We start from the raw sequence: 24,934 nt of genomic DNA, 5'->3' as shown, positions 1-24,934 counted from the left end.
CTGTTCAGGGTGGGAGACAAAAGGCATCCACTGCCAAGTGTGCTACAGGGGTTCACTGAGCCCCTAGTACAGTTTCTTACGAGATGCCTGAAGCATCCTGAGCTCTGAGATACTGTCTTAGTAGGGGTTCTCTTGCTGGGAAGAAGCACCATGTCCAAAAGCAAGTTGGGGAGGAAAGGGTTTATTTGACTTTCACTTCCATATCATAGTCTGTCACCTATGGAAGTCAGGGCAGGAACTCAACCAGGGCAGGAACCTGGAGACAGGAGCTGTCTCAACCAGGGCAGGAACCTGGAGACAGAAGCTGATGCAGAGGCCGTGGAGAGGTGTTCCTTACTGGCTTGATTCTCATGGCTTGTTCAGTCTGCTTTCTTATAGAACCCAGGACCACCAGCATAGGGATAGCATCACCACAATGGACTGGGCCCTCCCCCAGCAATCCCTAGTTAAGGAGGTGTCCTACAGGCTTGTCGACAGTCTGATATTATGGCGGTGTTTTCTCAGTTGGGGTTCCCTCCTCTCAGATGACGATAGCCTATGTCAACTTGACACAGCACAGACATACACTTAATCGGTAGACTGCATGGGACTCAGAAAGAGGGCTGGACAAAGTTCTGACCTAAGAGCCATGATCCTCCTCCCCACAGCAGGAGGTGGTTTTATCTGGTTTTGTTTTTCTCTTTTAAACTAAGCAAGCATCTCCTAGGTCTCAGGAAAAAGACTAAAGGTTTCTTGTTAATTATCTCATGGGAAGTAAGATCCTCCCGGGGTTTGTAGACCTTTGCATCAGTGGAGCAGATCTCGACGGTCAAGTGCGATCTTTGGATGGGGCGTTTTTTTGCAGGAGGGTTTATTTTCATGAAGAAGAGCCTGCCACACAAGGCAGACGGGTGGTAGCGCCCATGGGCTTTCATAGGTTACAGCTATGCCTTTTTCTGTTCACACCTTCTTTCTGGATGTTGAAGATGAGGTTCGGATTGGACTTGTAGATTTTCTTGTTTAGATAGCTGCCCTTCTTTCTCTGGTTTGCGTTTGTACCCCATGACAGCCTGCCCTAGGCATTGTGGGGTCACTCCAGAGTTCTGCGCTGGAGGGCCATGCCTTGGCTCTTGCCTGTTTACTGCGTTTCCACACATTATAGCTTCCTGACTTCAAATAGTGCTTGAACAGAGCACAACCACGTTTCTGGCTGTCATCCAGAGTTTGACTTCTGCTTCCCAATAATGCCATAAAAACGCTCTGTCAAATAAATTCTCAGGAACTAAAAAGAACAAATTCCCCGTTCTGTGTGATCAGAGAGAACGGAGACAGGTTTCAGCTGACCGCCTGGCTTGGTGCCCATGGCACAGGAAAACCAAGCTGCCAAGCATCTCTTGGCAGCGTTTTCTAGCGCTCAGAGATAATTCTCTGTGTGCGATAGATGAGCTTCCCATGTGAGCTTTGCACGTTTATATCCACCGATGCTTTTGGGTTCCACAAATACTACTTTTACATCCTGCTGGGTGATATATTAGTATATGTTATGAAGTGTTTGAGCCTTGGCTCGATTTTCTGTTTAGTAAGCTTGTAGTGCTAACAGTGGAAAGAAACCTTTGTGTGTATGGACACGCTTGTATGCATGTGCATATGTGCATGTGTGTCGGCGCACATGTATGTCCATATGCGATTGCAGAGTGATGAGGACCTTTCCCTAGAAATTATAAAACCCTTGGCATTCAGGGCTGAATCAGGAAAGGGATGGCATATTCAAATGAGAGCCCCTTAAGGAGGGAGGGTTTCTCTGCAAAGTGAGGTTTTAGAAGATGTGGGGTGAGCAGAAAGTGTAGGGGAGAGCCCCCAGTGGGGAGAGAAGGAAGGGCCCATGTGACCTGGAAGGGGAGGCATATAGGGAAGCTGCCTTCAGAGTGACCTTCAGTGCAGAGGTGCAGGTGGCCAGGCACCTGACCCAAGGCTGCTCACTCTCTCCTGTCCCCCTTCTCTCTGATCACTGATTCCCCACTGACTGACCTCGTTCAGAAGCCAGAGTTGGGAGGGCACCATGTCCTTTGTTTTGGCTTCTAGAGACTGAACACGACCTGGTTGGAAGGCACCTGAAAGGCCTCTGAACATTCTCGCTGTCTGTGTCCAGTTATTGCTGACAGAGGTCTAAGAATCCACAGAAAATGTACTTTCATTTTTTTAAATAAAAATATTTATTGACATATGATTAACATGCAATAAACTGCACATACTTTAAACATACAACTTGATATATTTTGATGTTTATATCTACCTGTGAAACTATGATAGTGATTTTTATCACACTTTAACATTCAAGATAGTCCATGTGGCTCTCTAAGGAAATTATGAAAAGATATCATGGACTCAAACCATAATAGCCACATTTTCAAAAGTGTTGGCTCTGACAAAATACACAAAAAATAAAATCCAAAGTTCATGACGAGTGTGAGGATATAGCTCAGAGGCAGAGCATTTGCCCAGCAAGCACCAAATCATGGTTTTTCCTCAGTCTGCAAACTAGTGATTTCCACACAAAATAGCAAAAATGATACACTCTGTGGAACAGCCCTGTAATCCCAGTTATTCAGGTGGCTGAGGCAAGAAGGTCACACACTCGAGGCCAGCCTGGGAGACGGAGTGGGTTTCCCGAGCAATTTAGTGAAACCCTGTCTTAAAACGTTAAAAGAGGGCCGAGCGTGTAGCTCAGTGGAAGAGCATGCACAAGGTTCTGTGTTCAATCCCAGCTTCGCACATTCTCTCAGGACTCGGGAGAAAACTCTTTCATTGCAGTTCATAGTAAAAAAGAAAATGAAACTTTTAAGTTTGAACTTTTTTTGTCTAAATTTTGCATTTGTTTATTGATGAAACTAAATTTGAATTTTTTTGTCTGAATTTTGCATTTGTTTATTGCCAAATATTTAAAACAATACCTTGAAAACAAATGGTGTTAGCAACTAATACTGTTTGCTGCTCTTCCAGAGAAGCTGTGTTCAGATCCCAGCACCCAGAGCTGGCCGCTCCCTGCTGCCAGTAGCTTCAGCTCCAGGGACTCCAACACTGTCTTCTGGCCTCTGTAATCACTGCACTCATGTTCCCAGGCATCTCCCTCCGCATGTAGATATAATTTAAAAATAGCGAAAATAACACTGATCCAAATGTAAGTCTGTGGATCTATGTGGTCTGAGTAGTTAGCAATAGAAGGTTTGAGAAAGTCAGTGCTCACTGTGTATTTATTTAGTTCCAGTGGGAGCAGAACTAACTGTGAGTGTGAAGTTCCAGTGTGCACTGTGTATGATAGTAATCTGCAAAACACAGTTTAGGAAATGGGCTCAAGATTAGCCCAAAGAGTCCCGTAAAGACTTGGTCCTCGAGGAAGCAGAGCGTAGGGAGGTGTGATGGTTAAACTTGGTGGCCAGCTTGATAATACCAGTGGGTGAAGAGGGAACCCCTATTGACTAATTGCATCCATCGGCTTGGCCTGTGGGCATGTCTCTGAGGGTATTTTCTTGGTTGCTAATTGATGTCGCATGGGCTGCCCTACCATGGGCAGTGTCATCGTTAGGCAGATGGGCCTCTCCTGTCTAAGAAAGGTAGCTGAGGAAGCCTGAGAAACAGCCAGTCAGTAGTGTTCCCCTGTGGTCTCCACTTCAGCTCCTGCCTCCAAGTTCTCTGCATCTGTGACGAGCTGTGGTCCATCTGTGAGCAAAATAAACTCTTTTCTCGTGCTGGTTAGGCTGGTCAGCGTTTTAGCTCACCGGCAGAGAAGCACACTAGGACAGGAGGGGAGTGGTGTTATTGATAACTGCTCAGACCTGTTACCATCGCCATTGTTGGATATTTAAATATGCACTTGGCATTATGTATCCCCTCATTAATCTTGCCCAAACCACAGGAAATAGATACTGTTGTGCTCCCTCCTTTACAGATGAAGATAACCTTATAAAGGTCGAAACTGAAGGAAGTCACAGAAGCCATTATCTTACTATGTAAACGATAGGGCCATGATGGAGTTGGGTTCCTGCTTTATCCTATTCTGCATTATATTATGCAGCATGTCTATCACCCGCAAACACATTTGAGGAATTATTAGCAGCTTGATACCCACCTTTAGTGGACCAGGGTGCTGAAGTCCTCCCTGGGTGGTGAGCTGACACCCATAGCCTTCACTGTCCTCAGAGTCCGGTGTATCTAAGGCATTGGTTCTCATCCTGTGGGTCGAGACCCCTCTGGGGTTGCCTTTCAGATATTCTGCACACTAGATACTTACATTATAATTCATAACAGTAGCAACATTATTGTTATGAGGTAGCAATGAAGATAATTTTCTGGTTGGGGGTCACCACAGCATGGGTGTTAAATGTTAAATGTTAAAGGGTTGCAGCATTGGGAAGGTTGAGGGCCACTGCTTTGAGTAAACACAGGCTCTCCTAGTGTTAAGGAAGGCCAGGGCCGGTGGAGGAGTGCTCCATCCATCCTCCAGTATGGTAGCATCTAACAGCACAAGAGCTCGGCCCAGGTCCCTAGGCTTCTGTTCATTGGCTTTCAAATGCCACGGGCAAGTCCAGAGTGCTCTCACAATCCAGAACAGGGATGGTGTTAATTCTCTTCGTGTGCAGCTGACTTCTCACACATATCTTCAGAGATTCAGAGAGGTGTTCTTTGGCCACCTATCCCATGTCACCTGTCACTGTCTCTTTTATGTTTCTTCAGAACAATGGTCCTTATCATACAGTAGAGTCCAGCGTCAAACTTTTTGGTCTTAGGATATCTGCTCTCAATCCAGCACTCGGGAGGCAGAGGCAGGCGGATCTCTGTGAGTTCGAGGCCAGCCTGGTCTACAAGAGCTAGGTCCAGGACAGGCTCTAAAAAAAAAAAAAAAAAAAAAAAAGCTGCAGAGAAACCCTGTCTTGAAAAACCAAAAAAAAAAAAAAAAAAAAAATTATTGAGGACCAAAAGAGTAAACACACAAATTACACCATTTGCAATTTACTATAGCAGAAATGAGAATGCATTTATTCATGAAAATGGCAATAATGGGCCCATTATATGTTACCAAAAACAAAGAATGAGAAAAAGTGTGCTTTCTACAACAGCCATGAAGCATAGCATTGTTTGATTTTTTTTTAAATGGCTTCTGTTCATAAAAGATAGCTAGGTTGTTGAACAGTTTTTGTCATCTGATCTATATGACCTAAATATGTTATTTAGGTAAAAGTTGATGAAGAAAGTCTGACCTCATAAAGGCTTGTAGTTCCCTTTCTTTTGGAAAAGGGAGATTTTCATTTATAGACAGCATCCAGTTTATCATGGTTCAGCTTCATACTTTTCAACTTTATAACAGTTCAGAAGCCAAGTCCACATAGCCAATGCTGTTCACTTCCAGTATGGTGCTCATTAAATCCTGAGAACCATCCAGCATGCTGCTGTAAAGCAGGCTTTGTGTGGAAGTGCTGAGGATATGTTAGGTGGGCTAGTCTAGGTTGCAATATCCTCCAGGTTAGCTTCATTAAATGCATTTTGCAATTTATGATCATTTCAATTTATGAAGGATTTATTAGGATTGTATTCCCATTAAAATCCAAAGAACTTCTGAAATTATAGAAGTTACATTTTTACTGTTCTAAAACTAAACAAGTCTTTGTCTCCTAATATAGTATGCTGTGTGGTCCCTGTGCCCTGGGAATTCTTTCGTACGCCATTCCAAAGCGGCAGTCAGTGGGATGCTTTCTTGAAAAGATCAGTGTCTTTCCGGGTTATGGTTTATATAAAGTCTAATAAGAACCATGAACTATTAGTTTCATCGTACCATTAAATAAGTCTTTAAAAAAATCGAGTCCTCCAAGAATTGAAATCCTTCTAATCAGATTTCAACTTCTCATATGCAGTGGGATTCGAATCCTTTTCCTTGAGAGACTAAATTACCGGTTCCTGACATACTGCTTTGATCAATATTTGTTGAAAATATTGGTTTGTTGTAATGCTTTTCATTCATACATCCAATTCCTATTTGTGTCCACTACCTATTGCGCCACTGGGGAAACCGCCTTTCAGAATAAAGCTGGACATCCGGCTCCCATGACTTAGGTGGCCGCTGTATCCACTCCTTCACAGTGTTTCCAGGGCATTAATCCCTGCTTCTGTGTCTGTCTCTTTAAGATCCATATGGGCTTACAGCATTACCTCATCAAGACCTGTCAGCCCAGCTGTGTTCCCCTGGATGAAAAACTCCTGCCCCAGCTCCTAAAGGAAGCAGGCTATGCTACGCATATGGTCGGAAAATGGCACCTGGGAATGCGCCAGAAAGAATGTCTGCCAACACGCCGAGGATTCGATACCTACTTTGGTAATGGAAATTCACGTTTCCTTAACAGCACAGACCTACTACATCCTGCTGATAAAACACACCCAAGTGTCATCAAACACAACGACTGGAAACTTGAACACAGAGTAAATCAGCCAGCACCATAGTGGGGCTGCTTTCTGATGGTCCCTCCATAAGCCAGCACCATGCTGAACGCTGGGTGGACCTTTGCCAGAGCCCTAAGGGAAAGCCTTACAGGACCACTCAGAGACCACTGTCCACTCTGTAGGGTCATCTTGAAGATGATGGGGCGGGGCTTTGTAAAACTAGAGGCAGACTTTGTGCTTCCTTCACTAAAGTTCACATGCTTTCTCCCCTGGCCTGGGTTCAACGGCCCCTCTTCTTGGGGTGGGGGGAGAATAATAACTCGCTTTCCCTGGGCATCTTCTCCTACCTGTGAGATCTGTTTCTGAAATTATGAGATTGGAGAAAATCAATTTAAAGAATTAATAGCAATAAAAGATAATAAACAGTAGTGGGAGACAATGAAGTGATAACTAGAAACGGGAGAGCCCTCGGAAAGAAACGTTAAGCCTGCTGCTTTTTTTCTTTTTTAAAGATTTATTTATTAAGCGTACAGTGTACTGCAAGAAAGGCACCAGGTCTCATTACAGATGGTTGTGAGCCACCATGTGGTTGCTGGGAATCGAACTCAGGACCTCTGGAAGAGCAGCCAGTGCTCTTATCCTCTGAGCCATCTCTCTAGCCCCCTGCTGTTTGTTTTAAGGTGTGACACCGTTTGTCTGTTATAAACTCTGCAGTGATTACTAACCTGTTTGCCGCTAACTGTGTGTCTTTCTGTCAAGTTCTTTTTATATCGAGCTGTCTTTCTGTTGTATGTTCAGTAACCTCCTTCCCTCCCTCCCTCTCACCTACTTCTTCCACACGGACACATATTTAACATAAACATTTAAGTAGACTAACAAAATTGGAGTGACTAGTCAGACGTGGAATAATGTAAACGCACCAAATTGTAAAATAAATAAAATAAATAAGAAGCAAAAAGCTGCATGGCTGCAGGAGCACTCAACATTCAAGTCTAAGATAGGAGACTTCTTATGTCGGTAGGGAGGAGAGAGGAGGGGTAGAGGGACATTATTCCAAGCTAAGTGGACAGTAGGCGTTGAGGAAGTGAAGCTGCTCCCGACCCTTAGCTGCGAGAAAAGCTTCTTGGGAAGGAGGTAGAGTGGAGAACCACTCTAGTCACAGAGTGGTAGCTTCCTTGTAGCTTCTTGGTCGCTCCTTGCTTCCATGTGAGGCCAGGCCAAAGCAGAGCCCAGCGAAAGGGAGCAGGTCCACATACACTCGGATGCAGCCAAGCACTTGGATCTAACCCTGAGGTCAAGATACCAGCATGTCAGACAGGAAAGCAGGTGTGTCCCTCTCCCACCTGGGTGCCGCAGCACCGCTAGCCAGCCATGACATTCTTTCTGGCTGAGTCTTCAGCGACCTTGAATGACTGTTAAAACTCAGCCTTCATCGATTTAGCATCCTGGACATTCCAGAGGAATGGCTTGTGCACCTCGGGGACTTTTTTTTTCCCACACAGGATTTTTCTAGAGAATGTGTTCGTGTCTGTCCTTTGACAGACTGTGGATCTTAAAAATCTTTATGAAAAATCCAAGTCTTAGTTGGACAGTTAGGGAGAGAGTTCAGTCTGTAAAGTGCATCCATGAACCCGAGTTCAGTCCCTAGGCCCAAGTGAAACAAACAGACAAACAAACTGGGTGCCTTGCGGGTTCTAGTCCTGGCACACGGGCTGTGAAGGTGGGTGAATCCCTGGGGCACACTGGCCAAGGGGCCTAGCCTAATTGTCAAGTCAGTAACAGAACCTGTCTTAAACCACAAAGGGGGCCAGCTCCTGGCAGTGGTAAGTATTGCCCTTAAGCCTGTGCACACACTCACACAAGACACAAACGGAAACTTTCACATAGAAGCAGAAACCATAGGCTTTAGGAGAATTAAGGTCTACCCCAGAGCTAGGTAGACCAATACCCACATTCACGTGAAGAGAGACTTGCAGCCAAGAAGAGTATTTGGAGCGCGTGGCCGTCATTAGCATTGTAGTTTAGCATAGCTGTCCTGCTGGAAGCAGGTAGGTGGTTGTGAGTGCCTTCGAAGTCAAGGAAGTACTCACTAGATGAGTAACCGTGTCGACGTGAACTGCATCTCAATAAAACCATCGAAGGACACAGATTTAGTTGTTCGAAAGTATTTTCTGAAGTTCCTCACAAAAGCCCAGGCGGCTGTCATCCTGAGGTTCAGCCCTCAAGTTTGTGGATTGCAACGATGACGGCACTGTGTGACTGTCACTAGCTGTGCAGGGTCAGCTTGGCCAAGTGTTTGAGGATGTGATTCTGTTCATAACATCATTCAATATTTATGGCTCCTATAACCAAATATAGCCTGTGCATATGTCCTCCCCAGTGACAGTTTATATGAATGGAGAGAGAATCTAAAGTTTTCTCTCTGAACTCATCAATCTTAAACCACAAACTAGGTCCCGATCACTCTGATTTCCAAGGCAAGGGTTGAGATTATTATTCTTCATTTTATTTATTTATTTATTTACTTACTTACTCATTCATTCATTCATTCATTCATTCATTTATGTGTATGTGTGTGCACGCATGCATGCCAGCACACATGTGGAGGTCTGAGGACAGCTTGCAGGAATCAGTTCCTCTCCTTCCACCATGTGGATCTCAGGGCTCTAACTCAGGTTGTCAGGTTTGAAACGTGGCAGGCACCTTTCCCCACTGAGCCATCTTAGCAGCCCTGAAATTATTTTCTGTGAATACGTATTTTTCTATTTCATATTAAGTAATAAATATGTTAGATTTCTTTGTTATAAATGAAAAAAGTGAAAATCAAATAAAAAGTTATCTTAAGATCCATATACTAATTATGTTTGGGACCTTGACCTTGGATCATGGAAAATGGTTAATCTAAAGTGAATTATTATATAAGTTAATTATAAATTGAATTGTTATATAAGCTGTAGAAGGCTCTTAATTATCATTATAGAGAAATTCCATGAGAAGGGAAAGAGTTAGGCCCATTTTTCATCATTTTAAGAACAAAAAGGAATATATTTAAGAACCCAGGAAAGTTTATTTCTTCTTAATAGCTTCATTGAGGGTATAATTCATATACAATACGGCTCACCCAATCAAGGTATTTAATTTAGTAATTTTTATGCCAGTTGAGGGATTGTGTCAATATCATCACAACCCAGGTACAGGACAATCTTTAATCGCTCACAAAAGAAACCAAATCTCCTGAGAAGTTGCCCCAGCTTCCCTCAGACCCCAGCCCTGGGCCAGCACTAACTGCCTCTCCTTTGTGCTGACTGACTTCTGAGCAAGTCTGTGGATTGAATCCTAATACACAGCACAGCTCACTTTTATTCTTTAATGAAACAGGGAAACTTCCTTTTCTCCTGGCTTCAGTCTCTGCTGTGGGAGAGGATTCTTTACCGAAGGTGAAGGTGACAGCCACTCAGCTCAGTGAGCCGCAGCCTGACTCCAAACTTGCTGTGTGTGGAACAGTCTAGCTAGACCGCTCTCCTGTGACCTGGAGCTGGTACGCGAGCAGAGACAGCTTGTATTTGGGAAGGTTTGTACCTTCCCACCAGTGGGTGTCAGCATTTGACTAACTATAACTCTCACTGAGGCCTCGTTCATAAATAACCGCAGCCGTCAAGTCTCCCAACAGCAGTGACAACAAATGGTGTGAGCTGAATCCCATTTTTTTTTTATCTTACAGATAAAACCTTGCATCAAATCGCATTACCAGTGCATGATCTTTTCTCTTAGCCTTAAAGGATTAACGTCTTATTGCCTACTGAGCTTGAACTCTGATTTCTAAGAACCTGTTTCCACAGAATCCTCCACTTACAGAGCTGACGTGATGGAACCGATGCCCTGAAAGACCAGAGTGAGAAGAGGACTCGGGTTTCTGTGCAGTCACATTTCAACGGTGTCTGCCAACAGATATAGAGATGTTAAGAAATGTAGCTCTGATTAGCCTCGTCATTTGATTAGCCTCGTCACGGGCAATCAGTTGCATTAGGCAATTAAATGCTGGAACATTCGTTTGCTTAACAAGCTTTATGCCATGCTGACTTGTTTCGTCTCCCATTCTTCTTGTAGGCTATCTCCTCGGCAGTGAAAACTATTACACCCACGAGGTCTGCGCACTAATTGAGCCTTTGAATGTTACGCGGTGTGCTCTTGATTTCCGAGACGGCGAAGAACCCGCGACAGAGTATACAAATATTTATTCAACAAACATATTTAGCAAAAGGGCTACAACCCTCATAGCTAACCACCCACCAGAGAAGGTAAGGCTTCCTTCTTAATTATTCTCAAAATTTTGTTACTTCTAAAGGTTTTTTTTTTTTTAAATTAGAGCATGTTCCAGTTAGCCAGAAAGCGAAGGTGGTGAAAAGTGAAGAATCTGGATCTTTTCTCTCTTAAAGATTCGATGGATTGGTGTGGGAGAAAGTCATGCAGCAAGAGATGATCCTCATGGGAGGGGACCCTGAACTGCAGGCAGAGGAAGGCTGACTTTCAGGATTTCATGGAAACCCTGCTTACTCTTTGTTTTGTTTTGGTTTTTAAGACAGGGTTTCTCTGCATAGCCTAGCTGTCCTAGAATTCACTCTGTAGACCAGGCTGGCCTTGAACTCACAGAGATCCGCCTGCCTCTGCCTTCAGAGTGCTGGGATTAAAGGCATGTGCCACCACCGCCTGCCTTTGCTTGCTCTTATGATGCTCTATGTGCAAGCACTGTAAGCACAGTAAATGACTAGCAAGACAGGCTTCTGGTTCCCAAACTGGTGTCCACATGCAAAGGGGGGCCCCTATGGAGAGCTGTTAGGAGTTCAGGGCTCAGAGAAAACACTCCCATCTTACACTTTTCAGGATTATATTGGTTACTCTCAATCATTTCTATGCCCGTGTTAATTTTAGAATCTGTTTACTGACTTTTACCAAGAAAACAAGGTAGTTGCTTTATTTGGTGTTCATTGGTTAACTTAAAGGAAATGGCCATTTTAGCAACACCGAGTTTTAAAAATTCAAGTGCGTGTTAGATTGGTTTTCACAGGTAACTAAGGAAGCCATTGAGTATGTCATGCACAGACAGCTGCAGGTTAAAAACAGACGTGACTAGCCTTAAGCCCAGATTGCCTGGACTTAGCATCCAAGTGCTTTGGAAATTACCATTTTTTTTATGTTGCCAGACACGGGGCTCAAAGAGTGTCCTCATGAATGTAGTCACACACTCACACAGAGTGTCCTGCGGTGGGAACCTGGCTGACAGGGAGGAGCCCAGAAAGTGCACAGGTCCTGCTGCTGCTCTTCATCTCTGGCAATGCCTGGAGGAACTCAGCCAGATCTTGGGAAGGTCTCGACCTGCCTATCTGTTCAGACTTAGTGACCTACCAGTGACTCCGTGTTTGGTATGGAATCTTCTAGGCTCTGTCTTTGCTCCTCTTACTCAGAGGGATCTTCCTTGGTGACCGTTTTCAGCTTTGGTTCACTTCGGCTCTTAAGAGTGGCACACTGACATTTCCGGGCAATTGTGTCTGCCACGCAACATGAAGAAAGAGGAACGCTCTCTCAAACGTTTAGAAACGTGCACATTTTAAGTCTAGATTTAAACTAAGATAGTTGGTGAGCTCGATAACTGACTTCATGGATCAGTAAATGGATGGAAAGCAGCAGCTGGGTAAAAGGGTTCTCTGTGCGTGGGTATTCTAAGCTGGGAGTGGTGGGATAGGCACGAGACTGAGGACAGTAGGAGCCCCTAAGAGCCTGTATTCCATGGAAGAGGTCTCGCTAGCATGGCCCTCCTTGTTGATAGCACTGTAGTTCTTAACTCTCTCTGTGTGTGTGGCATTTTATAAGCATAGCCTAATACCAAAAAAAAGTCAAAGTCAGGTTTTAAATAAATGTTTTGTTATCCTTTGAGGAAGGCACACCACTTACTTAAGCAAATAGACTTGGCGAAGCGAAGAGACTTGTTCAAGGTCCCAGGACCATTGGAAGTCAGCGTCAGAATGTGAGCTCTCTTCCTAATCCGCGTCCCTAGCTCCCAGCTAGTATCCGAGTGCAGAGATTTTGAAACCCAGTTCGTATTCAGCTCCGCAGTCCCAGTTTCGACACCATATTAGACTCTCCTGGGACACTTGTAAGAAATGATGATGTCATACATTGTGAGGGACTGGTCCCCGGCAGGACCGAGTCACCAGTATTCTGTCACCTCGTCTCAGAAATTGTCCCATGCTGCCATTGTAAATAGCCTGTGTAGTTAGGATTCTATGACATGCTATTCAGGGCAGTCTCAACTTCCCAGGTTCACAGGCTGACCTCATGATACTCTAATTAAGCCACAGTGATACTCTGCTTACAATAAAAAGTCATTGCCCGAAGGCACTCAGCACAGGTCTTGACTAAGGTTCTGCCTTGCACACCTGTTCAGCCTTAGTGACCACCTCACGACCCCCTGTCTGCTATAGAAGCTTCCAGCCTCTGTCTTGGCTGCTCTTGCTCAGGATGAGGGAATCTTTCCTGGTGACCATCTCAGCCTTGCCTCACTTTGGGTTTTTTAGAGCTTCATGCTGACATCTCTAGTCAACTGTGTCTGTGAAGAAAGGGAAACATTCTCTCAAATGTTTAGAAATGTGTGCCGAACAGTATTGTCTCCCAGTGCCCTCGTGACATCGAGCAGCTAAGAGGAAGCAGCTGTGCAGAAGCTGTTCTTTGTGGGCGGGCGGCCAACCTGGGCTGGCGGGGACACTAACAGGCCTCAGGCGCTCCCTTGCTATAGAAGGGTGTTGTCAGCATGGCACTGCTCACAGATCGCGTTACGAAATCAGCAGATGGGAGACGGACGTTCCCTGCCAGTGTCTGAGGTGCCCAGTGTCCCCAAGCACAGGCACAGGCGAGGAAGTAGTCAGTGGCAGCTCAACCATTTTCCCAAGGCAGCTCCTGCAGATCTGCCAGCTTCAGGTCCCAAGACTGGTGCATCTCACTGGCTCTGGGAGCGGCACCTTTGTAAGATCTCTTACAAGGTTTAAGCTAATTCTGTGCTAGGCTTCCAGGCGATATTTGTAGACTGTTGCGTGGCATCCGTTCTAGGATGGGAGTCATTAAAGGAATTCCCATGAAGTGTCCACAAGTCAACTAAAATTGTCCCTGCTTTTAAGGGGCAGCTGAGGGAGAAAATCGACAGAGCTGATGTGTCACTATTGAGCTGCCGAGGCGGGGTGTGGGGACATTGCTCATGGCTGTACATGTGTCAGGAAGGGATGTCCTTTCTCCTGATGTCAGGGGACTCTCACGGTAGTAACATTTATAAAAAAAAAAAAAGCAATACGTTTTTCCATTCGTACTCTGAATTAGGAAAACCTATAAAGAAATAAAAATAAGACTTTGGTCCTCAGTGATGTGTGATTTCTCTCCATCGTGGAGTGTAGTTCAGAGTATAGAACTGAGGAGCCATGAGCATAGTAGAAAGGAGAAAGAGCCATTAGCATCGAATAGCTCTGCTGGCTATGTCTGGGTTTTCTGTGATACTCAAATGCCTAGTCATGATTTCCTAACCGGGACTTTATTTTATAGTCTTAGGATACTTGAAAGGGTCACAGTTAGGATTGGGGTAGCGTTGGCAGCCCAGGCTGAGTTGGTCAGAACAGAAGTCTGGAATTGAGAGAATACCCAGGACATGTTGGGCTCCAACATAAACAGAGATGGGTGGAGGCTGACGTGGGGCAGGGTGTTATTGTGAATCAAGAGTCCGTGAATTTGGGCACTCTCCAAAGCCAAGGCCTGAGCGGGCTAGGCCTCAGGACCCAGACCTGTAAGGAACCCATCACAGATACTGGCTGTTTGCTCTGAGCAGTGAGTGGAGGTTGCAGCTGGCAGGTGTGGAGAAACTGGGTACAGCTTTCCATTGGAGGACTCCATAGGGGCTGCAGGCAGGGTCCTGATGGTGGCTGGAGGCAGCCTTAGATAATTGCTCCTTCCATTAGGCAACCATGTAGTTCAAAAACTACCATTTCCCCCCTGAAATTTAAAAACAGTACAGCCGGACTGGAGAGATGGCTGTGTGGTTCTGAACACTGGCTGCTCTCGCAGAAGACCTGGGTTCAGTTCCCAACACCATGCTGTGTGGCTCACAACCATTTCTAACTCCAGTTCCAGGGGAACTGACACCCTCTTCTGGCCTCTGTGGGTACTGCATGCACATGGTGCACAGACGTATATGCAGGCAAAATACTCATACACATGAATTTTTTAAAAAAAATCTTGAAAAATAGTGTACTGATACTTCTGTTTATTAATGTTGGAGAACTGGTTGTTCATAAAGTACTCCTGAGAGCTGGAAGTTTGATTTATAGTGTTATACACATGTATAAAACGACTGGGTGTGGTGGCATACACCTTTAATCCAAGTACTGGGGAGGTAGAGAAAGGTGAATTTCTGTGAGTTTGAGGCTATCCTGGTCTACATAGCAAGATCCAGGTCAAGCTGGGCTACATAGAGAGATGCTGTCTTAAAATAAAACAAAACGGGGCCTGGGGGAAGTAGGGAAGCAGATAAAATGTGTTTCATTGGTCCTAACCTCATGAAATGGACAGCATTGCCCATCAGTGTGTCCTCCCGGTGACCCAGAGCTGTGCAGGGGTGTGGGGCTGTTTACCCCTCAGCAAACTGCCCTTGACTGTTCCTGATGAAACGTAAGGAACGACAACATTGTTGTTGTTGTTGTTCAAAAAAAATGCACGTATTTGTTCTTGTATGTTATGAGTTATGGCCTGGTCAGCAAGCGGTGTGAGGCATTTGCATGTGACAGTCACCTGACAGGCTAGCTTTAGCTCCATCACTAAGGTTTAAGTGAGTGTAAGTCAGACTGCTGATAATATGGTCTTTGTGGTTTTATATTTGTATCCCTTTAAGAGTGATGGTCATATCATTAGCCACTAAGGAATATTTATGGAATGATGGTCAAATTTTTTCAATATTTAACAAAAAGAAGTACAATTTGTTCCACATTGAGAATTTGTAAATCCATTTTTATTGATTCCAGAATCGTGTTCTTTTTTTAAGATTTCTCTCCCCCCCCCCCTCTCTCTCTGTGTGTGTGTGTGTGTGTGTGTGTGTGTGTGTGTGTGTGTGTGGTGTACATGTGTACAGGTACCTGCAGAGGTCAGAAGAGGGCATTGGATTCCCTGGAACTGGAATAACAGAAATCTGTGAGCCGGCCCATGTGGGTACTAGGGAGCCAGCTCAGAACTCTGTCTTCTGCAACAGCAGAAAGCACCCTTACCCACTGAGCCATCTCCCCAGGCCACATTTTTTCTCTGGCAAAATGACAAGAGCTTTCCATGCTCTGCTGCTTTTGCCTTTAGGGTTCGCTATTAGCTGGGAATAGGCTACTCTCTCCCCTTTATCACCTTCATGAAATAGGTTGTTATTTTGCTGCAAGTGATCTGGCTAGGAGCGGACAGACTCACTTCTGTCCTCTTGGGGTTCTGACTGCTTCCAAGAATCAAACTGACATGATACAGTCTTCATTAAAAGTTACATTAAGAAAAGAAAGTGGGAGCCAGTGACCTCCACCATAGGAGGCCTGAAGCAGTGACCTCCACAGGAGTAGGTACAAGGGAGTGACCCCTGAGGGAGCAGGCCTGAGCCAGAGACCTCTGTGGGACTGGGTGTGAATCAGCAACCTTCAAGGGAGCAGGCCTGAGCCAGCAACATCTCCCAGAGCAGGCCCAAGGCAGGAACCTCAGTGGGAGCAGACCCAAGCAAGCAACCTCCATGGGAGCAGGACCAAACAACCCCTGGTAGCACTGAGTGACCTCTGGGAATACCAAGTGACCTCTGGGGTGACTGAAACCAGGACCCTGACTGCACCACGAGGAACAACCATCTGAGCCTTGGAGCCACTGGCACCTGGAAGATTGATCACCAGAGACACAGCCCCAACTATACCAATCAGAGGAAGAAATGGGTAGAGAAGGTAAGAACACACTCAACACCACAAAAAGCAACATGACACCAACAAAAACTAGTGGCCCTGCAACAGCAAGACATGAACACCCAAATATAGATTAAGCTGAAGAAAATGACCTAAAAATAACTTTAGGAGAATGTTTGAGGCCCTTAAAGAGGAAATGAAAAATTTTCTCAAAGAAATGGAGAAAAAGACAAAAAAATTGAAAGATATCATCAAATCCTTTAAAGAAAACAAAGAGAAAGTAGTCAAACAGATGAAAGAAACTATCTAAGACTTGGAAACCAAAATAGAGACAATAAAGAAAACACAGACTGAGGGAAATATAAAGCAGAAATTATGAGAAAATAATCAGGAACCACAAATGCAAGAAAAAAAACATCAGAATAGAAGAGATGGAAGAGAGAATCTCAAGCCCTGAAGATACAATAGAGGAAATAGACTCATCAGTCAAAGAAAACATTATCTAACAAAAGCTTAACACAAAATATATAGGAAATATGGGACACCATGAAAAGATCAAACCTAAGAATAATAGGTATAGAAGAAGGAGAAGTAGTTCAACTCAAAAGCACAGAAAATATATTTAGCAAAATCATAGGAGAAAACTTTCCCAACTGAAAGAAAGAAATGCACATAAAGATAAAAGAAGCTTACAGAACACCAAATAGAATGCACCAAAAAAGTTCCCTTGCCACATAATAGTCAAAACACTAAACCTACAGAATAAAGAAAGAATATTAAGAACTGCAAAGGAAAAAGGCCAAGTAACATAAAAAGGCAGACCTATCAGAATTACACCTGACTTCTCAAGAAAACAATGAAAGCCAGAAGGTGGTGGTCAAGTATTATGCAGACATTAAGAGAACACAGATGCCAGCCCAGACTACTATACCCAGCAAATATTTCAGTCACCATAGATGGACAAAACAAGATATTTCATTACAGAACCAGATTTAACAAATACCTAGCCACAAACCTAGTCCTACACAAAGTACTAGAAGGAAAACTCCAACTCAGGGAAGTTAACTACATCCACAAAAATACAGACAATAGATGATCTCACAGTATCAAATCCCAAAAAAGGGGAAAACACACATAATAACATCACCAACAAAAACTAAAATAACATGAGCTGGTAATCACTGCTCATTAATATCCCTTGATATAAATGGACTCAACTCACCTATTAAAAAAAACACAGACTAACAGACTGAATACAAAAACAGAATCCATCTTCCTGCTGCATACAAGAAACACCTCGACCTCAGAAAAAGACATCGCCTCAGAGTAAAGGGTTAGGAAAAAATTTCCCAATCAAATGGACCTGAGAAATAAGCTGGTGTAGCTTTCCTAATATCTAACAAAATAGACTTCAAACTAAAATCAATCAAAAGAGACAAAGAAGGACATTTCATATTAGTCACAGGAAAAATCTATCAAGAGGAAATCTCAATACTGAACATCTATGTCCCAAATACAAGGGCACCCTCAAATATAAAATAAACACTACTAAAGCTTAAATCACACATTAAACCCCACACACTAATAGTGGGAGGCTTCAATACCCTACTCTCACCACTGGACAGGTGCCTTGTGAATTTTAGTCCTGTCCCCATCTGCGCCTTGCTGGTGCCTGGACTTGGTCAGTCTAGTGCTGAAGAATAAGTCAGGAAGACGTCCATGGCAGAGCTGCGTGCACTGCCAGAGTTTAGGATGAATTCCCACCCCCCACATCCTTCTACGGTCCAGAGGGACCCAGAGTGCCAGTCTGGCCTGTAGGATGGAGTGGGAAGTGTGTGTGTGTGTGTGTGTGTGTGTGTGTAGGCAGAACAAAATGGTGCTAGAACTTGTAGTATAACGTTTGCGAATGGGAATTTGAAATATTTTTTCATGGATATATGTCCCAACATTTAACTTGCAATATCTGAACTCCAGATAAACGTTTGGGTGTCTATTTGGGCTTCCTGTATGGACAGTCCTTCCTCTTACCATGTGTCGGCATCCCCTTAACTGATGGGCACACATTCAAAAGGAGGTAGGTATTATTTAAAACAATTTTACAAAAATAAGAAAAGGAAGTGAGTCCCTCTTACCTGCCTTTTGCCTCCTTCATTAATGATTTAAATGCCCCAAATACTCTAATAGCATAATGTGCTTATTCTTGGATTGAAGTCATTGATTGTCTCTTTGAGGGTTTTCAGCTCATTGGAGAACCCTGCAAGGCCCAGTGCAGGGGATATCTGCAGAGTGGCCCCTAAGGAGAATGGCTGACTAGGTATACCACAGATGCAGAATGCTGCAGATTGTCATGAGAGATAAAAACAACCTGTGGACATACTTTTTACTCCCAGGAACTAAATTGGCCTTACAATTATTTGGCTCAATATCAAAGACTATCAAAACAGTGTTTCCTCAAAAACCGTGTTTAAAAACCCTATAAACTTCTTATTTTTACCTAACGTATCTATTGGTGCATGTCAATAGCAAAATAGTGAGGTTGCTGGTAGGAAACACCTCATCAATTAATGGCATGTAGGCATACTGTCTTAACTTTTGAAGCTTAGTTAACTCACCTGTAAAGTGGACATAACAGGATGGCTTTGGGTGTTAAATGACATGGAGTGGCCAGATAGTCATCAGAGTGTATTTTATATAAAGCATCTACTATGTGGTGTGTTGTTGATATTATTGTTTATTTGGGTCAGAACCTTCCATCCCATTCTAAAACTTTGACCTTTATGTTTTGTGTCTTTTCTCATGTTATGTTTTGGGTCCTTTGTCATCTTTGAACATATTTGCCGAGGCATAATTGGCATAGCATAAAGTTCACCCACTTAAAGTACACAGTTAATTAGGCATCTTAAGCAGTGTTTGATCATCATTACAGTCTGCTTTTAGAGTACTTCATCACTGGAGGGTAATTTCTGCCCGCGAGGAGCACCTCATCATCATTCTGTCCCAGAATTCCCTGTAGCCGCAGACAGTCACTCACCTAGTTTCTGTCTCTGTAGACTTGCTTCTTCAGAATATTCAGGTCAACGTGGCAATGCAAGATGTGGTCCCTGATTGGCTCTTTTCATGTTTTCAAAGCCCGACTGTCTTGTCACTGATTGTATTGTTGGTATGCACCATGACTAAACGATTCTGAATTTATTTATCCATTCATCCATTTGCAGACATTTGAGTTTTCCTGCTTCTTGGCCACTATGAATAACGGTGCAGGGAGCATCCATGTACATTTTACATGGACATGTGTTCTCATGGTTTTCTGGACTAGGAAGGCCAGGTTGTAAGGTAGCTGTAACACTAAAACCTTCACACTGCTTTTCAGGGTCTGCATACACCATTTACATTCCCACTAAGAGCAGCTGAAGATTCCGATTTCTCCACAGCCTCACCAACATTAGTGCTTCCTATTTTAAATGCTCTAAGCTCCTAATGCACATGAAATAATGTCTCAGTGCAGCTTTTGTTTTGCAGTCCCCTGGTTATGAACGCTGGTTACATCTTTGGAGAAATACCTATTTAAATTCTCTGTGCTGAACTAAGTTGCCCTTCATTGTTGACTTTATGTATTCTGGATGTAGGTTCCTTACCACAGATATGGTTCACAAATAGTTTTGGAGCCCTCTGTATGTTCTTGAAGTTATTGATATGAACTGATAAATCTTAACTGTCTCATGTTTTGTATCGAAAGCCTCCGTTCCCTTTTAACTGCTGTCTCCAAACTCTCTTTCCAGCCGCTGTTCCTCTACCTTGCTCTCCAGTCTGTCCACGATCCCCTTCAGGTCCCTGAAGAATACATGAAGCCGTATGAATTTATCCAAGATAAGCACAGACGTATTTATGCAGGGATGGTGTCTCTCATGGACGAAGCAGTGGGAAATGTCACCGCAGCCTTGAAAAACCATGGGCTCTGGAACAACACGGTGTTCATCTTCTCCACAGGTCAGTCTGCCAGTAGGCAATCCATCTCTTGGCAAAGCCTAGGATGTGGCATTCGGGAGGCGGAATGAAAACAGATTGGAGCAGTTAGCATTTCCTTATGAAAACAAGCGCTCACTGCGGTAGCGGAACTGCAGTCGCAATGTGAATAAGGAAACAGAATTACATACCTCGTCTCCTTTTGTTAATATTTCAGAATACACCGGGAGTGTGCTTAAAGACCAGCACTCACTGAGTGCATTAGTAGGCACCGCACATCCACAGAGCATCAGGATGGCAAGTCCCCAGAGTGCCTCGCCAGGCCAGCCATCTTCTGTGTCTGTTGCTAACTGAAGAGCTGTGTCCGGGCAGAGACAGGCTGAGGCGGCACTGTAAAGCCAGAATAGAAAAGGAGCCGATTAAACTTAGGCCAGAGTGTCGGGGTCCAGCCTCGACGAAATTCGTATGTTCCCGGGTAGGAGCGTGAGGATTAGAATTATTGAGCAAAAGGAATATAGATATGAGAGAAATAATAAGAGACAGAAACACAGAACAGCATTAGGAGGGACATTCAGTGAATACTGAACCCACCCACATTTATTTTCACTCCAGGGGAGGGGGAGGCAACAGACTTCATTAACATGATTTAAGGATTGGACCAAGTGTCCTCCGCCTTTGGTCCAGGTGGAGCCGATCCACCTCTATATGCAAATCCTAACTAGCCACACTCTAGGTCAGGAACTCTTGTTTGTAGCCACACCTGTGGTCAAAAACTTTGAAAGAGCAAGAATAAGCTCAACCTCTCTGACCCCCAGTCAGGTGGAACAGGCTCACATCTGTGGACCCCCACACTGGAGTCTCCAAGCAGAGGATTTTTTTTTATTAAACTGGTTTTCTGACAGTAAGAAAGTCACACATTCGCTGAGGAAAAGTAAGCACAGAAAAGGGTGACAGGAGAGTCAAAAATCAGCCCCTGAGCTGACTGAAGACTGTTTTCATGGAGTCAGGAACTTTCTGAGAGAAATCTCTCCGTTCATGATTCCCTTCCTCCACCAGAAGTGGTTTTCTTGAACTTCCCTCCAGTGGGACTTGGGCAGAGATCTTTGCTTGCTCTTTGTCCTGAGCACGCAGGCAGCATGTTCTATGTGAAGTGCAGAGCGTGCCGTGATGGAACTTTTCTCATCATTGACTTTGGGATTGTTAGACAACCCCTGCCCCTCCTCCCCGCTTTGCAGAACCCGGATATTTGCTTACTTGATCAGTCTTCTGCTCTTGGTTTCTTGTTTCATTTTCTTTACATTTCTTTTCCTGTTTGGAAAATTTAAACTTGGTATTGAATTTATCTCATTCACTAGGTTTTTTAAACTACCAAGAACTTGTAGATGGAACGGCGGGCTGCTTCCTGCCACCTGGCTAGCTTTACACCCGAAATAATTACACAGAAACTGTATTCTTTTAAACACTGCCTGGCCCATTAGTTTCAGCCTCTTATTGGCTAACTCTCACATCTTGACTAACCCATATTTAGTAATCTGTGTAGCACCATGAGGTGGTGGCTTACCAGGAGAGATCTTAACCTGCGTCCGACTCAGAGAGGAGAGGCATGGCGTCTGCCTGAAGCGTCTGCCTTCTTTCTCCCAGAATCTTGTTCTGTCTACTGGGCCTACCTAATTTTCTGTTCTATTAAAAGGCCAAGGCAGTTTTTTTATTAACCAATGAAAGTAACACATAGACACTCCTCCATCAAGAACTCTTTCTTATTTCCTGGTAATTCCATTTCTTTAAGGTTTTTTTCTCTTTATAGATGTAGAAGCTTATTCTTTAATATGTGTGCATGTGCTTGATACATGTATGATACATGTATGTATATACATCATTACATTTACTATATTCACACCATTCTCTATTTTAAAGGGTTTTTTTTTGTAGGTTTGTATTTTTGTTTTCGTCAGGCTTTCAAGTGAGCTGATTCTTCACATCCTTTTGACCTTGGCTAATACCAAAACCTTTGATTGGAAACTCTGTGTGAGAGCAGGGCTTGTCATCCAGTGAGCTATACTGAAAAGTCACGGTGTGGGGGTGGGGCTGGGGGTGAGGCAACATGGTGAAGAATTAATCTTGCTGGCCTCGTAGTTGTTTCTGTTGCTCTGATGTTTTGTTTTAAGTATAGTTGTCAAATCTAGTGTGTCTGAGCATTTACTGTATACAGACAGTCTCAAGAGCCTCGCATGTTTAGTTCAAATAACCTTCACAGTAATTCACTCCCTGAGACTGCTCCCTCATCTTGCAGATGTGAGACCGAGACCCCAAGAAGTTAATATATAGCCCACGGTTACACCGCCATATCTGGGCAGTTCTGACTTTTTGTTTCAGGCTCTGTAGCATTTTTTGGCCTAAAAGATGGAAATCTTTGTTTATCTAAGACAAGATCTTGTTGCCATATAGCCAAGCTGGTGTGAATTCCCAGTCCCCCGCCCCAGCCTCTTTGGTGCTGGACTGTGTGTATTCATCACCATCCCTGGTGAGTTGATGTTTGTGTTCTCTTCGAACTCCTAACACAGCAGAACTGTCTCCATGGTGGGCAGCAGTGGCAGGCTGCTAAGGAGCCGGGCAGGGCACACAGTGAGTCGGTGTTGCGTGAGCAGCTTGTGTGGTTGCTGTAGTGCCATCTAAATACCATAGTTTTCTAAGTGTTCCCTATATTGATAAAGATTGGATATAGGACAATTTTTTTTCACAAAAAAAAGAAAGGAAGAAAGACATCTTATCTGTAACCCTTTACGGGGTCTTTTATAATCTGGGGGTCAACCTCAGTTTACTTCATCTAAAAAATCCCTCTATACCATTTTTGATCAGTCTGGTATTGAAGGCCTTGGAGTCTCTAGAAACACTCAGAAAAGGAGACCAGGATGCTCAACACCGATTTATCAATTATTCATTGGAAATGACCTCATGACCGCAAAAAATTGGAGACTATAAGTTAAAAAAAAAAACCTCAAGCCTTGTTGCAGAGATCATGATTACACAGTTCTGGACAGTGATTTCCTGAATATGGATTAATGTGTTACTCATGAACTAAAGAGTGCTCAGAAGTGAAGATGTTTACTCTGGATACTGTTAAATATCTCAGTGACTCTCATAAGAATAGCAATGTTGGTATCAAGGATGTCTGGGAAGAGCTGGAATAATTTTTTGTGTGATATATGAGAATGAAAAAATATTTAAAAAATCAGTGTCTCTCTTGTGTCATGATTTCAGATATGTGTGTTTTAAAATAGAGTTGAACATTTTATAAACATTTGAACATCTTATTCAATTTAGCAAAAAATAATATTTGACGCTTTTCACGGCAAACATGGTGATCACCTTATAATAGGGCTCTTGTCTCCTGATATGGTGATGTCTTAACAGATGTGTTAATCCTAGGTCATCTTTGCTTTGGGGGCTAAATGCAGCTTGATGATGTCTAGACGTTTTAATAATGCTCCTAAATTTGATTCGGTGGAGTTCTAGTTAGGATTTTCACATCAATTCACAAGTGAGAGTGGGGTTGTTTCCTTTTTACTGGCAGGTTTTGCTGTCTTGGTTGAATCACGTGATAATTAGGATGGGTTCCCACCTCTTCTATGATCTGGAGTAATGGGCAATCTCTGGAGCCTTCTTTGGAGGCTCTTTAAAGGTTATCTCCATAGTTTACATTTTTCCTTACTTATGTCTCGATATGAGTCTCCAAATGTTTTCAGATTAGTTTTCCCTGAGATACAGTGTCTGCCTTGAATGCACCTTCAGATGATTCTCTGTTCCAGGATAGTTTCTTGGCCCATATTTAGCTTGCTGACTTTGGTCTGCTTGATTTGGGGGTGGGGGAAATCAAACTTCAATAGGTTGGATTGCTAATCCATCTTCTTTTCTTATCCCCTTTTGGCTTTCTGTCTTTCCCCAGTCTTTCTCCCTCCCTCCCTCCTGTGTTTCTGTCCTTCCCCCCAATCTCCCTCCCTCTCTCCTATGTTTCTGTCTTTCCCTCAGTCTCTCGTGCCTGTGTTACGAGCTGGAGGTTCTGCCGTTTTGGCTCTGTCCATCAGTGTTTCTGGCGGAGATTATTTGTGACTGTGCTTTTAATATCTTTGCATTCCTTCCCTTCTTTGCTCCGTGCCCTTCTCTACCCGGTTTCATAGCGGCAGTGACCACTGCATTAAGTCCTGACTGCACATCTCTAGTGTTTGCCTCCACTTACGCTGCCCTTGCTCATAATGGAAGTGGGGCAGCTCAAGGTTCCCAGTCTCCATTTTATCAAAGAAAGAACCCCAACTTCAAGAAGCTGAGAGATTAGCTGCATGTCAGACATGAGAGAGCCAGAATTCTTAAGGTCTACTAGGGTCAATATCTAATTACCAATCGATTATCCTTTTAGCCATCTCCTTGTCTTTTATCTTCTTCTTGGCTTTCTGAGCATCAGTTCCCAAATCTTTCTGAGAACTTTAAAGTCTTTATTTTTATGCCGAATCATTGCCAGCTTTCTCCCAATGTAGTGATGTATAGTCTATGTGCACAGCACATGTGGCCATCTCTCTGTGCCCTGGCTAATTCTGTCCCACATCTGTGGTTGGGGTCAGGTT

The 24,934-nt window shown here is 43.7% G+C and overlaps 1 protein-coding gene across 1 annotated transcript in view; it reads left to right on the top strand.

Moving 5' to 3' along the window:
- Arsb (arylsulfatase B) overlaps positions 1–24,934 on the top strand; it is a 163,746-nt gene that overhangs the window by 11,288 nt on the left and 127,524 nt on the right. The window contains exons 2-4 of the mRNA XM_038322608.1: positions 6,157–6,343; positions 10,516–10,706; positions 20,135–20,342. Of these exons, the coding sequence (XP_038178536.1) occupies positions 6,157–6,343; positions 10,516–10,706; positions 20,135–20,342 (586 nt within the window). The remainder of the gene's footprint in view (positions 1–6,156; positions 6,344–10,515; positions 10,707–20,134; positions 20,343–24,934) is intronic.

This window comes from Arvicola amphibius, chromosome 3 (genome assembly GCF_903992535.2).
Source record: "Arvicola amphibius chromosome 3, mArvAmp1.2, whole genome shotgun sequence".
NCBI lineage: Eukaryota > Metazoa > Chordata > Mammalia > Rodentia > Cricetidae > Arvicola > Arvicola amphibius.
The sequence above is the reverse complement of the archived record's forward strand: the minus strand, read 5'-3'. Positions and strand labels throughout refer to the sequence as shown.